Below are 13012 nucleotides of genomic sequence, written 5' to 3'. Positions count from 1 at the left end.
TAATAAGACTTTCGTTTCTTACAAGGAATCATTTAGTATAGGATCCTCCATCGGTGCAGGGCTGATCACCTGCCAAGACGAGATGCATTCCTGATCCGCGCCCCTTAAAAAAATGGAATTCTTCGCACTGCTGCGTGGATCAAGCCGGCAAAAAGAGTGCCCATTCTCGGAATCGAACCGAGGATCTTCTCATGTCGCAAGCGTACGAGTGAGACGCTGTACCACTAAGCCAAACGGGCGTCTCTGAGTCAATATATTCAACCGAGCTTGTGCCGAAGTGTCAAAATACACAGGCCATATAGTACGGCAATCAGAGTGACTTGACAATCGTTTCATCGGGTTGTAACTTCGTGTTTGATTCAGAGTAAAAGTCCAGTGCTATGCATCAAGGCCAAAGTGAGGGGTAAGTGGGGCTCCATCAGCCGGTAGAATCTCGCCACTCTCATAGGCTACTACGCAGCGACCATCGTCTTCAGAGTCTCACCCCACTGCTGATCCATCAAAATACTTCTAACACGCGCTTCCAACCACTCCGTGTTTCCCCAGAAGCCCCAGCTTGCTTGGAACCGGAGCCAATCCACGAGTGCAATCTCCCAATGCTGTACAAAGGTTTCCCACTTGTACTCCTTCTTACTGATGCCCCTCAAGCCATTCCAATATCTCTCCAATAGTTTCCTCTCACCGTCCTGCATCTTCAGGGTGTGTGGCACATGATTATCGACCACTAGCATGCTGAGTGGTATGGAGCAGGTGAACAGCTTCGCCAGATCGCAGACTCCAAGTCCAAGGCCGATATACTGAAAGTCGTAGAACGCTACTTGCTCCCCTGACTTGCTGGTGAAGAGGTTTTCAGACTTGACGTCGCCGTGGATCAGCGTCTGATAGCCTTCGATAGGACTCTGACCCGACACAGATGGCGATAGAAACGTAGCGGCTAATTCGGCAATAGACTGATCTTGGCCTTCCAACGGTTTGGTCAATGGGTCCGTCCATTCTGAGTCGTCGTCTACTAAGCTGTTGTACTCGTTCCGTCGTGTGGCTAGGTAAGTGTCTGCAGGCTGTGTCAGTACGAGTTTGGTAAAATTCAAGTGCACTATGTGGGAGCCAGCACTGAACTTACATCCTCCGTTGAGCCAAACTGTTTTCTCAACTGCATCTTGGCCGTCTTGTTGGACTTCTTCCAGCGGAGGCAGTACAAGCTTGGTTCGATCAAAGCTGTTCACATTCGGCCACCAGAAACCATGAAAGCCAGCCAGCCAGTCCAGAGCAGCACCAACTTGAATGGTGGACAGTGCACCACGCTTCTCGCCAGCCACTGGGAAGTCCTGCTTCAGATCATTCAAGATCATAGCCGTTGTGGACGTGCCATCTTGGTGATGTTGATTGATGCTTGCCAGACATGTCGCCACGGGCACAGATGTCGGAAGCTGCGGCGCCAGGTGGCTGTAGAAGTACTGTTCGACCTGATAACTTAAAATCTTTCTAGAGTGACCCTCATCTCCAGCTCGCGTTGGCGGTGGTGTAATGAGCTTGAGGACATAAGGATGCGTCTTCTCTGAGGCATCAGTTGCACTGATGCGGCATATTTGTCCATACCCAGCCCATAGTGACTGGAGCAACGAGATAGAGACGACGTCGAGACCTCTCTTGGCAAGCAAGGCAGAGGCGACTTCTCTGGGTGATTGCGAAGCTGGCATTGGCTCTACCGAGGGTCTCCAAAGCTTCTGGGCTAGTAGTACAACGCAGATAAATACCGCAAGTTCAATGCAAAATACCAAGCCTCTTCGCTGACGTGGGAGCATTCAGTGCAAATTAATCGCACTGGGAGGCGGGGCACTTACGGCTTACAATCGATGATGATTGTAACAAGGCACACCTGAAAACGCACATAAAACTTGACGTGTATGTAGTATAGGTGATAAAGAGCAGAATCCTGGGTTGTACTTACGTTGTTGGTACGTACTCGAGTGTGAGGCTCACAAGCGAAAGAAGACAGGGGACACCAGATGCACGGGCCACATCCCACAGATCCGCGAAGTCCTTCGTGATCGAGTACGAAACAGAACTGGAGAAACAAACAGCCGATACGTTAATGAATAGTATACATAGAGGAATATCACCACTATATGCCAAGATCTAAGGTTGACTTGATCGGGATGGCTCTCGGTGCTGAGAAGTACCTAGTAAGAAACGCTCCACTGGAGATTATGAGAACGAATCAATGTCGTCAATGAGTTCAAACCTAGCGCACCTGTCTATAATAGAGTACGGTGCAAGCTCAGCCTCTCACATCAGCACCGACAATACGATGCGGCGAAGGGCCTGACCACCGTCAGCATCGCTCGGCTTCCAAGAGTGGTAAGGCTGTCAGATTGAGGCACGGTCTGCCGTTATCCGACGGCAATAATAAGATACGCTGATGCCCTTCTTTGACCCGCAGTAGCGACCCGAGAGCCTGCTACCTACCCAAATCTCCCCAAGATGGAAAAGAGTGCTACTGAGAGCCTCCTGGCCGAGAACCGCAATGAGAAACTAACATCTGCACCGGAGCTGCGCGAATATCGACCTGTCTACTGGCTTCGTTTGGTCCTACGAATACTGTCCTTGTTAACTTGCGCATTAATTTGCTTCAGCCTGATCGATGCCATCCGCAACTATCGAAGTACCAAACATGTCAGAAACCCGTTCCACGAGGGTAGCGGGAGCCTTCCCGTTTGGCCCGAGAAAGAAGGGCTGAAATTGTATCCGACGTATGTCTTGTTGGGCGCGGCAATTGTTGCAGGCGCATTGAGCTTTGTTCTGGTTATCGCAAGCTTCACTAAAGTCGTAAGTATTCTCTGTGCTGGACGATGGCTGATACAGCTGCTGACCAACGTCTAGGTACGAAGGATGACGAAGGTGGGTAATATTAGCACAATAGTCGTGTCGTCGATTTGTCTCGTGCTGTGGGTTGCGGTGACTGCATACTATGGCACTTGGGACACGTCCGAGACCAACTGGGATCTGCTGTGAGTCGTGGCGTACTCGAAGAGCTCTTCAATGCTGAATTATACAGATCGTGGACATGTACTCATCGTAACTACGAGTATCAGGACATCGACTTCAGCGAGACGTGCACAGCGATGGTTAGTGGATGAAGCTGCTTTGGAGTAGAGCAGAGCTTGGCTAATGGTACCACAGCGATTTTCATTCTGGGCTGGTGTTGGTCTGGCTGGATTGGAGGCACTAAATCTGGGCATCTTCGTGATTTGGTGGCTACGAACGCGCGGATCCCGTGAATATTCGAAGGTATGAAGCGGTTATGGTAGGAGCTCCGAAGAGAAAGCGCAAAGACCCGGAACGGACCGAGTCTCAAGTAGCGTCTACGCGTTACGTCATACACGTGGGCCTGAGAATACATCAACCTCAATGCCGACGTGCCAATTTAATTCTCAAAAGTAATCGCCATTCAGATGAGGTTAATGTGTCGTCGCGCACACTTGCAAGTGTCGCAGACCAAGTGTTTGACATGCGAGTCATCACGCGAAAGTCGTTACTACGACATCATGACCCCACACTTTACAAATGCCTCGGCGCTTTCAAAGCTGACTGAATTCAAGTATAGATTTGCGGGGAAAATGTAATCACGTCGGCCCTTAGCGGGGTGGATCTTCTGTCTATATTTCCTGACTTTTTGCGATCTTCTCTGCTCTTCTCCGTGCTTTGATTGAGGAGATTCAGCGAGACACAATATCACCATGGCTGATCCTAAGAACAATGCGAATTCACGATTAACGCAGATCACCGACTTCTTGACCATGAACAAGACTGCGAACACGATCCCGTGGGATCCGGATTCCACTAAATTTCCCACCAGGCAAGAGCTCCCAGATATCCCCGGAGCACCCAAGGAAGCTGCATGGACCTGGGGCCCGGATGACAATGTAAGGTCCGTTGTTGTACAGTACTTGAACATCGCATACTCACAGATCGTAGATCGGTCGACTGAACCTTCTCACGCCCACACGCGTAGCTGCCGCAGCTAAAGAGATTCGATCCGGTGAAATCGTCCCCGTCAACCTTCCGCTGAACGTTCCCGGCCAGCCCGCCTTCGGCCGTGAGGTGTTTAAGCATGAAATCAAGACTGTAGTCGAAGGAATCGTATACGATGACCTCTACCACATGAACACACAATCCGGCACGCAGTGGGACGGGTTCCGACACTTCGCCCATATCCCCACAGGATCCTTCTATAACGGCACCAAAGGCTCCGACATAGCCGGCCCGGCCGCAAACCACAAATGTTCTATCCACCACTGGGCCGAGCATGGTGTTGCAGGGCGTGGTGTGCTGCTTGATTACAGGGGATATGCGCATAAGAAGGGTATCAACTATGATCCGTACGACTACTACCCGATCTCATGGGAGGAACTTTACCAGTGTGGAAAGGATCAAGGGATTGACATCAGACCTGCGGCGCAGGGTGGTGATATCAAGATCGGTGACCTATTGTTTATTCGATCGGGCTGGAAAGAGGCTTACGATAGTAAGTCGGACGAGGACAGGACGAAGGCTGCGACGAGACATGGGCCAAATGGGGATCCCGATATGCGGTTCGCGGGCGTCAGCCAGGAACAGAAGATCCTGGATTGGCTGCATGACTGCTATTTTGCGAGTGTGGCGGGCGACGCGCCTGCGTTTGAGGCGTGGCCTACGCATGAAGATTACCATCTACATGAATACAGTAAGTGGTTCCTACACTTTGGGCACATCCAATGCTAATTGACTTAGTTTTGGCGTTATGGGGAATGCCGCTTGGTGAGATGTTAGATTTGGAGAAGTTGGCACTGACTTGTAGGGAGAAGAACAGGTGGTTCTTTTTCTTTACCAGTGCACCAGCGAACTGTCCGGGTGGAGTGAGCTCGCACGTCAACGGCACTGCGATTTTCTAATATTGCAGTATACTAAGATGAATCATAAATTTCTACACCTGTGACAACTTGTACACGTGCTCAATCACAGCAACGAGGGTGTGCTATGAACTTGTCGACAGTGATAAGGGATAGTCAGACGCCGAGCATGATCAGCAGCCGCATTCACGGTTTTGAAAGGATCTCTTCGCGCTTCTTGCTATGTCTACCTATCTTTTCTTCCTTGCATGCTCCAGACACGCCCGAAGAGGAGAAAGTAAAGGTAAGTCTCGCACAGCTGAGAGAATCATCAAATCGGGGGGTTGACAGCCTGTGGAGAGAGACTGAGTGACATTGTACTTCAATATGAACAAGTCGTCAAGCATCGAGATCATAACAGCATGGATGTGTTTTGCAGACTATGCGACTGCCGTGCGACGTACGTTCCATACCGTCTTTTTCATGCCTGGTGCCACAGGCTCCGAGGGACCAGCCTCTTCTGCTTCTTCAACTTCAACCGTGGTCCAAATTTTTGGGTCTGGCGGCGCAATGTGCTCCATACTTTCCAATTCATCCCAAGCTCCTCGCGTTGAATCCGCATTGTTCGCATTTGTGTGTAATCTACTCCCGTTCAGGGTTCGATCAAGACTCGTAAGACCGAGAGCGATAGCGAGGCGGCTGCGGCGAGAGGAGCCAATGGTTGTTGTGTGACCATCGGAAGACGTGGGTTTGGGTTCAGAGTTCTGATGAGGATGTCCGGCTCGGCGCTTACGCCACATATGCCAGATGATGGGGATGTTAGTACAGATAATGCCGCCAAGAGGCTCGAAGACAGAGTACGCGCCGAGCGGGACGTAGTACCAGGTGAAGTTGGGATTTCCGTGGCCGAGAACTACAGTGAGACGGATTGAGGAAACAACACAAGTCCTGCCACGTAGTTAGTTATTAAACTTCTCGCAAATACCGCAAAAGGCTGACACTTACGCAAGGCCAATACAGAAAATCAAACTCAAGAGCAGCTTCTTTTTTGTTTGTAGCTGTAAGTGCCAGATCATGGGGACTGGCATCAAAAAGATCCAAATATCGGTGATAAGGTTGGAGATGTTGGTGAAGTAGGTGAAAGTAACAATGGTCAAGCAGGTTCCTCCCACAGTTCTATCCCAGTAAGCCCTGAGCGGCCGACAGACCAAGAACAGTGTGACTGTGATGCCGATTCCCCAGGCGATGACGAAGGCAGCGGTCGCGACGACGATATTGCGGAAGATTGGGTGGACGAAAACCCTCCAGTAGAAAGCAAGGATGCCCAATTTGACGAATACCAGCGCAAAATCATAGAAATGACTGAAGATGAAGTCGCCTTTGCGGACCATCATCTGGTCATGTTCGGAGACGTAAATGACATGCCTACCCATACCGTGAGGCGGACCTGCAAGCGTCAGCCAACATTACTTTCTGGCACTACGCGACGGCAACACACCGTAGCCCAGTCCGCTGGCGCATTGTCCGATTAGACATATCTAGTGACGGTTGTTAGAATCTGGCGGCACCATGTGTGTGAGCGTGTATACCGTTGCTATAGTAATGAGATAATCGTCCAGGTGAATACCGTTATGACCGACCCTTTTGGCGTACAGTCGCAATACTGTGCTGATGATCGAAGCAGCGATTGGGACACTGTAAACCCAGTGGATTTCCGATACCCTCGAATCGCTCTCATGCATGCTTGCCAACTCCGCCGGAGTGAATGGAGAGGCCATGTTTCATGCTGCTGCGCGTCTGTCTTCGTCTATCGATGGATGTTGTATGGGATTGTGGTGTGGCTGCAAGGCTGACAAGGCGGGGCGCCTTCACATGATGCTTAAAGCAGCCAGCAAGGAGAGTTCAGGGGAGCGCAGCCAAGGCCAGAGACGACGCACTCTGCTGTTGAGTTGGGAGAAGACAAAGGAAGGTTAAGGCATTGCTGCGCACCGTGGTTGACATATGAACTAAACAGCAGCGGAAGAACCGGTCGAATCATATGAGAAGAACGGTAGCGATACTGCGCCATAGGCTGGAAAGGGCCGGGTTTTATTGCATGCGCAATCAAGCTTAGGGTCACGTATGTCACTGAGGTTCTGGCCGGAGGCTTGCGCAGTAGCATCCTGTACCACGCATTCAGAAGAGCGGACACGTCTGGGCTCGCATGTCGATCGCTGCTGTGTCTGGTTGCGATGAGCTGTGCAGCGGCGCCAGTTTGTGCAACTTCGGGAGGTGTGGAGGCGGGAGTCGAGAACCTCGCGGGAACGCTTCGGTTAGGGAAACGAAGGGGGACGGGGCCGCTTGCCACCGGCACTGAGACAAGCTGACAGCCCGTCGTGCCAAGGCCTTACTACGAACCCACAAAATTGTGGGCATGCGACAGACATCATCACACTGTGGTAGATTACTTGACATGGTCCAGAGGCTCTGAATAGTTGAGGCTTGCAGAGTTATAAGCACTGCGTGCCATTGCGTTGTTGTGCAGCGGTTCGGATCGCAGCCGAGTTGGGCTGCAATTGTGGCTTGCTCTAGCACTGGGAGGAGGGGAAGCCGTCATTGGATTCTAGCGCATGGCAAAGTTGCAATCTCCGCACGCTCGCTGCGGGTAGAGTCTTGACATCCATACATTTCTACTGATAGCCTACAGCTCGTGGATTTGCTCGCGCAAACGCTTCGCCGAACGTTCGCTGAAGTACACAAGTGGCGTGAATCATGCCGTGTCTACACGCCATCGTTGAAGGTATAATCCTTATCCCATCGCTGTATACGTCAATTCTCGGTCACGGCCGTTGATGCCGGGAGGTACTCACCTTATCCCACGGCTTACTGGAATCCACGAAACGCAGATCAGTTCCGACTCTGATCACATTGTTTGGATCGTAGTTCATCGTTGAAGCATGTATCTTCGCGTTTTAGTCTCTGTCACAGCGTTGGGGTATAAGCAGACTCACGGCGAAAGGGTTGTGCAGCACGACATCTCCAGCTTCGTACGATGTTACCAACCACCTGCGGTCAAATGTTTCAGAATACTCCCTTGCCCCATCTGCGAGTAGGCCAGTGGAAAGCATGTTTTGATTAAAGGCATACTTCGCCTCCTCGTCTGTGAGACCACTTGCCTTTGCCTTTGCTGTAAAGTCTGCTTCCACTTCTCGTCCAAGGGTGTGGCCTACGCATGTCTCAGTCGAGCAATCCAGCAAGTTGGTTAGCATACTTGCCGTTCTCCAAGTATATCAGGCCTCCACCGGTAAGGCTAACGTCTCCCATTGGTACCCACGCGGTCACGCTTGTAGGCTCGCCGTATCTTAAGAAGATCTGATCGTAGTGTACACCGATTGCTTTGTTGCCTGGAGTGTTGTTGCGAAGTAGGCTTCTCCTTACAGCTAATGTATGCTCGTCACCCCAGCCGGTCATACGCGCGATGAAGGCTTTCAATATTGCATGCTTGCAGAACTTCTCCTTGTACCAATCTGCGTAGTGTGCTTGAAGAGCCAGGTCCACAAACTGCTTGGCTGTGTCCTCGCCGGGCCTTCCATTACCACCAGATGCACCTGATCCGATACCTGGATAATCTGCGGGATCCTTTTCGGGATTGAACACTCCTTCTACGGGTTGAGTTCCTGGCTTCAGGACGCCGCTTGGAGCTAGCATGCTGAAGTATTCCTCGCGAGCCTTGAGCACGTCGTCTCTTGGTAGTAAACCCTTCAAGAAGACGTATCCGTCCTCATTATATCGGCTTCTGAGCTCTTCCATAGGCATGTCCGGCGATGATTGTCTCAAAACGCCCACTTGTTCTGGACTGAGAAGGCCATCATTCACGTAGAACTTCTTTTCCAGAAAGCTCGGGACATTTCGTTCTAGTGGTAAGGCGTGAGGCATATCGTGTGAGCTGTGTGTAGAAAAATCGTAAGAACAAGGAGAGAGCTGCTTATTCTTTCCAGCGACTGAGGTATTTCACGACCATTAAGTATGATCACAATGTGGCGGAACACTCCACTATCGTGACAATACTTAATGGGATTGGTTCCCACGTTCGACGAAACGATTCTTAAATGCGTTGATGCCATGTGGGGAAGCGGGGCAGAAATGTATCTTAAGGAGGTTTTGAGCAATAACGTTGTGGTAATTTACGTAGATCCTGACTAAAGCGTGCATTGTCGTTGGCTGCCAGCCTGCATTTTCGGCGAATTTTGTCCCAATGCAGACATCAGGGTCCAGTTTTATTCAAATCCTCCAAGCCTTCGTAAACGAACCACGCAGCTGCAAAACCTGGTGTCTACCCTCGCAGACGGGTAATTCCCCCCGACAACGACCGTTCGCCGCCAGATGACGATTCTGGACGGCGACTCAAATGCCATGGTATGATCAAGCGTATTCGAGAGTGGAATACTTGTTATCTGACCTGGGTAGCAATCGTTGTCGCACGCGTCACTATCGCTGTAAGATCCCAGCCAGAATTCGAAATAGCAACGGCTAAGGGTTTTGTAACAGGTGATGGTGCACAGCCAAAATGTGGACGATGCGAGCATGCCAAAAAATCATGCGTGTACGAAACAGGTCGCCGGTTCAGACGGTCATCCATCCAGGAGACCTTCAGTGAGAGCCAACCCTGGGTGTCTATGCCTCCTCGAAGTATGCTGTCAGCATCTGATTCAAGGGCTTGAAAAAACTAACGTCTTCCAAAGTACAATTCTTAGATGAGTCGAATGAGATTCGGTCGCAGTATTCAGATGATGCATATTATCCGTTTCATAGTCCCCTTGCTGCTCAGGCCTTCTCACCGCAGACCCAATCTTCCCTTAGCGGGGGCAACCATACAGGTACGCCGCCGAATGCAGCAATAACACCTACGGAGGGACTCACAGTCTTGTCGCTGCTCAACTCTGAATCCCCGGCACAAACACACACGCCTGGTATTCCTTCACCATTCGATCATCACATGCAATCCAGCATCTCTCAGCCACATGAGTCCCGCACTTTCGTCTACCAGCAAACACCAGGTGAGCCAATTCTCTGGCCGCTCGAACACGAACAGGAGGCCATGCTGCTCCGACACTACATTGAAAATGTAGCGCTATTTGTAAGTACATATCGGCTATCTGGCTACGACACCGCGAACATTTCTGCTCACGCCCACTAGTTCGACATGATCGACAACGAGTGTCATTTTGCGATTCATGTTGTGCAGAGAGCGAAGAATGACAGTACTTTGATGAACGCAATTCTAGCTCTGTCTGCTCGGCAACTTAGCCGGACTACCGACTTTGATCCATACATTGCAGACGCATACTACCAACGATGCTTTGATACGCTGATTCCCGCGCTCAATAATAACAACATTGCCAAAGAGGACGAGTCGTTGCTCGCGGCAACCATCATTCTACGGCTGCTTGAAGAGATGAACATTTCGATCGTCGGCAACGACCCACAGGGTCATCTCTTCGGTACTCAGGCCATCATTCGTGCAGCCGAGCAGTCCTACGCTGCAACGACTGGGCCAAGCTCTCGGCAAGCAATATATTGGGCCGCCTTTCGTCAGGAACTCTGGATATCCTTGATGACGCAACGTGCTTTCCAATTACATATCTTCCCCGCTGATCGTTCTCTTGAGCCTGCCAACGACTCTATTTGGGCCAATCGTACCATCGCACATGTTGGTGACGTGTGCAACTTTGCCTTTGGAGAGGACAGACACAGCGTTACACGCTATGGTCAGCTTATCGACGAAAACAGAGCTTGGAGGACACGACGTCCTGACAGTTTCGACCCTTTTTACTACCGACAGGATCGGGATGGCAGCGGCCGCAACTTCCCCGACATACGCCTCCACGAGAAGACACATGTCATGGGTACACAATATAACACACTTGCTCACATGCTGTTGGTCGTGCATGACCCCACTATTCCCCAGCTGGGCCCAGCTCACAAACAATCTCGTGCAGTCGTCGATAGAATGGTGCAGGATGACGTCCGCGCACTTTGCGGAGTTGCACAATCAAACGAAAAGTACTTCCCATGCAAATTCGTCGCCTGTTTTGCTATCGCCTTGGTAGGCGATCGCTTTCAGATGCGGGAGGATCAGGAACGATTGCGCGATTTCTGGTATGCATGCGAACGCTCACACGGGTTTCCGCCAACGACAACGATTCATCAATTAGAGGAGTCATGGGGGTGGCACAATGATTGAGAATCATAAGTGTCTCTACTCTTCATGATTCCAGAGAGCGTTCCAAGATGACGCACCACGATAGCCAATTGCTTGGACTGCACCATAACAGCAATAGGCCTGACACCTGAGTAAACCGGCGTCCCAGTCAGCACACGGTTTACGAATTGCGTTTTGTCTACCCCAAGAACTTTCGGTTTACTATCACATGCAGTCCATAATCCTCCGCTATCGTCACTGACAGTTGTCACTTGCGAGTACCCATCTACCGACAAACGCGATGTCTCGAGAAACAGGGCGGCAGGAGTAGAGTTACAAATGGATCATAACAGTGAAATGGTAGACAGCAAGAACCAGGTATAGTGGCACGTACGGAGCTTGGTTAGCTAAGCGATGTCGTGCCAATGTCGAAGTGATACACTTCGACACACCTGTTCTAAGTCCCGATTCACGCTACCGTAATTCGTGTCAAACAAACACACTAGCCAGTATACTATGTAACGTCAGCAAACGATCATGATTCACAATCGAACAGCATCACTTTTACATGTTGCTGTAGCTGCTACCTCTATCATCATTGCTACTGCTTACTGTACAAGGATGCGAAACGATCTCCGTCTGCAGTAGGAAACAGTACAATAACATGCCAACGCCAAAGTATTGCTCATTATCACGCGTACTAAAAATGTTCAAGGGCAAGGGCGCATCTGAAAGCAAGGGCGACATCATAACCGGACCTGCATCGGACGATCACACAAAATACGATCAAATTGCATCGTGTAATGAGCCGACTCGTGGATTCAGCGTTCACAGCAACAAATCCCCGCATTACACGTCGCCCCCGGTATCTGGCAACTTCATCGTAGCAGAAGTTCGTAGTGTGTCAAACAAGGAAAGTTCACCGCATACACCTTCTAGCGGCCCAGATATGACAAGCACCGGATTTAGCCACTCTCATGACTTATCGATACATCACTCTAGGCGAGGTCTATCCATATCATTCGGGGGCGGAGACTTATCATCTGACCGGACAACGAGTCGACCGCTGACAAATGGAACGAAGGGACCAAAAATGCGACGCGGGTCGCATCCTCCCGTCAATTTGGTCCTCGGCCAACAGAATCCTAATTCCTTATACTTTTCTCGGCGCTTTTACAACCTGCCACAAGAAGCTGGCGCAAAAGGTGCTTCCGATACCTTAGAAGATAGTCTTCTCTACGCTCCTGAACTCGACCCACAAGTCTTTGATATGTACAAAACATACACTCATACCGGGAAGATTGATTTCAAGTTGCCAGGAAACATCAAGGCAGATCACATATGGATTGCGTGTTGGCCTCTCATGAATGCATTTACGCTAGGCTGTGTCATAAAAGAACCTATCTTCGCTGATACGGTGATCGACATGTTGGTCAAAAAGCTGACAGTAGGTGTTCAACCAGACGAAGAAACTGTGAAGCATTTGTTCGGCGCTGGAAAAGACATACCTGATGCACTGAAAGGACTTGCTATCGACCGATTCCTTGACGCTCAACAGCAGTCCTCTACGCTTCTCGACACCTCTAACTACCCAAAGCCGTTCGAGCTTCTCGCTCTACAAACTGCATTACGACGCTTGTCCTGTGACCACAGCACGACAGTTACACCGGGCTGCAAATATCATACTCATGGTACAGAGAGAGCTTGCTACAGGATTAAGCCCACACCGGACGAGATATTGAAAGCGCGTGAGATACTGAAAGCGCGCAAGCATGCAGAAGCTCGCCTGGCTTCTGCTCAAGACGCGAAGTTCGTCAAAGCGAACATTTTGCGCAACGGAGTCGACAGTATCGACTGGGCGCAGGGCAGGGTGGATGCCAATGGGACTCGTTCAAAATTGCGCTCTGCATGAGGGAACGCCGGAGGTCACGATAGATACTGTTTCTGCTCAAGCCACACTATG

General features: G+C 50.5%; 7 protein-coding genes and 1 non-coding gene across 8 annotated transcripts; 4 read left to right on the top strand and 4 right to left on the bottom strand.

The window, feature by feature from the left end:
• Window positions 1-157: 157 nt before the first annotated feature.
• Window positions 158-239, bottom strand: C7974DRAFT_t27. Its single transcript has one exon. It is a non-coding gene; the product is annotated as a tRNA-Thr (tRNA).
• A 201-nt stretch (window positions 240-440) lies between these two features.
• C7974DRAFT_103571 (kinase-like domain-containing protein) lies at window positions 441-2079 on the bottom strand. The gene is made up of 3 exons (XM_046134885.1): window positions 1842-2079; window positions 1121-1782; window positions 441-1051 (listed from the first exon to the last, which is right to left on the bottom strand). Exons 2-3 carry the CDS (start codon window positions 1695-1697, stop codon window positions 453-455), a joined length of 1176 nt encoding a protein of 391 aa, XP_046001503.1. The 5' UTR covers window positions 1698-1782; window positions 1842-2079; the 3' UTR covers window positions 441-452.
• A 1-nt stretch (window position 2080) lies between these two features.
• C7974DRAFT_103476 (uncharacterized protein) lies at window positions 2081-3415 on the top strand. The gene is made up of 4 exons (XM_046134884.1): window positions 2081-2826; window positions 2881-3008; window positions 3056-3125; window positions 3181-3415. The coding sequence occupies exons 1-4, from the start codon at window positions 2482-2484 to the stop codon at window positions 3292-3294; spliced, it is 657 nt and encodes a 218-aa protein (XP_046001502.1). The 5' UTR covers window positions 2081-2481; the 3' UTR covers window positions 3295-3415.
• Window positions 3416-3422: 7 nt separating this feature from the next.
• On the top strand, window positions 3423-4967 carry C7974DRAFT_460645 (uncharacterized protein). Its single transcript, XM_046146147.1, has 3 exons — window positions 3423-3923; window positions 3976-4723; window positions 4771-4967. The coding sequence occupies exons 1-3, from the start codon at window positions 3738-3740 to the stop codon at window positions 4929-4931; spliced, it is 1095 nt and encodes a 364-aa protein (XP_046001501.1). The 5' UTR covers window positions 3423-3737; the 3' UTR covers window positions 4932-4967.
• Window positions 4968-7142, bottom strand: C7974DRAFT_385558 (uncharacterized protein). Its single transcript, XM_046140962.1, has 4 exons — window positions 6458-7142; window positions 6367-6406; window positions 5874-6315; window positions 4968-5816 (listed from the first exon to the last, which is right to left on the bottom strand). The coding sequence occupies exons 1-4, from the start codon at window positions 6644-6646 to the stop codon at window positions 5309-5311; spliced, it is 1179 nt and encodes a 392-aa protein (XP_046001500.1). The 5' UTR covers window positions 6647-7142; the 3' UTR covers window positions 4968-5308.
• A 336-nt stretch (window positions 7143-7478) lies between these two features.
• C7974DRAFT_460643 (uncharacterized protein) lies at window positions 7479-8977 on the bottom strand. The gene is made up of 4 exons (XM_046146146.1): window positions 8123-8977; window positions 7859-8073; window positions 7718-7810; window positions 7479-7667 (listed from the first exon to the last, which is right to left on the bottom strand). The coding sequence occupies exons 1-4, from the start codon at window positions 8781-8783 to the stop codon at window positions 7629-7631; spliced, it is 1008 nt and encodes a 335-aa protein (XP_046001499.1). The 5' UTR covers window positions 8784-8977; the 3' UTR covers window positions 7479-7628.
• A 546-nt stretch (window positions 8978-9523) lies between these two features.
• Window positions 9524-11091, top strand: C7974DRAFT_409056 (uncharacterized protein; the record flags this gene model as incomplete). The annotated part of the gene is made up of 3 exons (XM_046143373.1): window positions 9524-9536; window positions 9590-9984; window positions 10045-11091. 3 exons carry the CDS (start codon window positions 9524-9526, stop codon window positions 11089-11091), a joined length of 1455 nt encoding a protein of 484 aa, XP_046001498.1.
• Window positions 11092-12160: 1069 nt separating this feature from the next.
• On the top strand, window positions 12161-12931 carry C7974DRAFT_281665 (uncharacterized protein; the record flags this gene model as incomplete). Its single annotated transcript, XM_046137594.1, has 1 exon — window positions 12161-12931. A coding segment is annotated over one exon (771 nt), but the record flags the coding sequence as incomplete, so codon positions are not given.
• Between the last annotated feature and the right edge of the window lie 81 nt (window positions 12932-13012).

Source organism: Boeremia exigua (assembly GCF_020726555.1).
Source record: "Boeremia exigua strain MPI-SDFR-AT-0100 chromosome Unknown C7974scaffold_2, whole genome shotgun sequence".
Classification (NCBI taxonomy): Eukaryota; Fungi; Ascomycota; class Dothideomycetes; order Pleosporales; family Didymellaceae; genus Boeremia; species Boeremia exigua.
The sequence above is the reverse complement of the archived record's forward strand: the minus strand, read 5'-3'. Positions and strand labels throughout refer to the sequence as shown.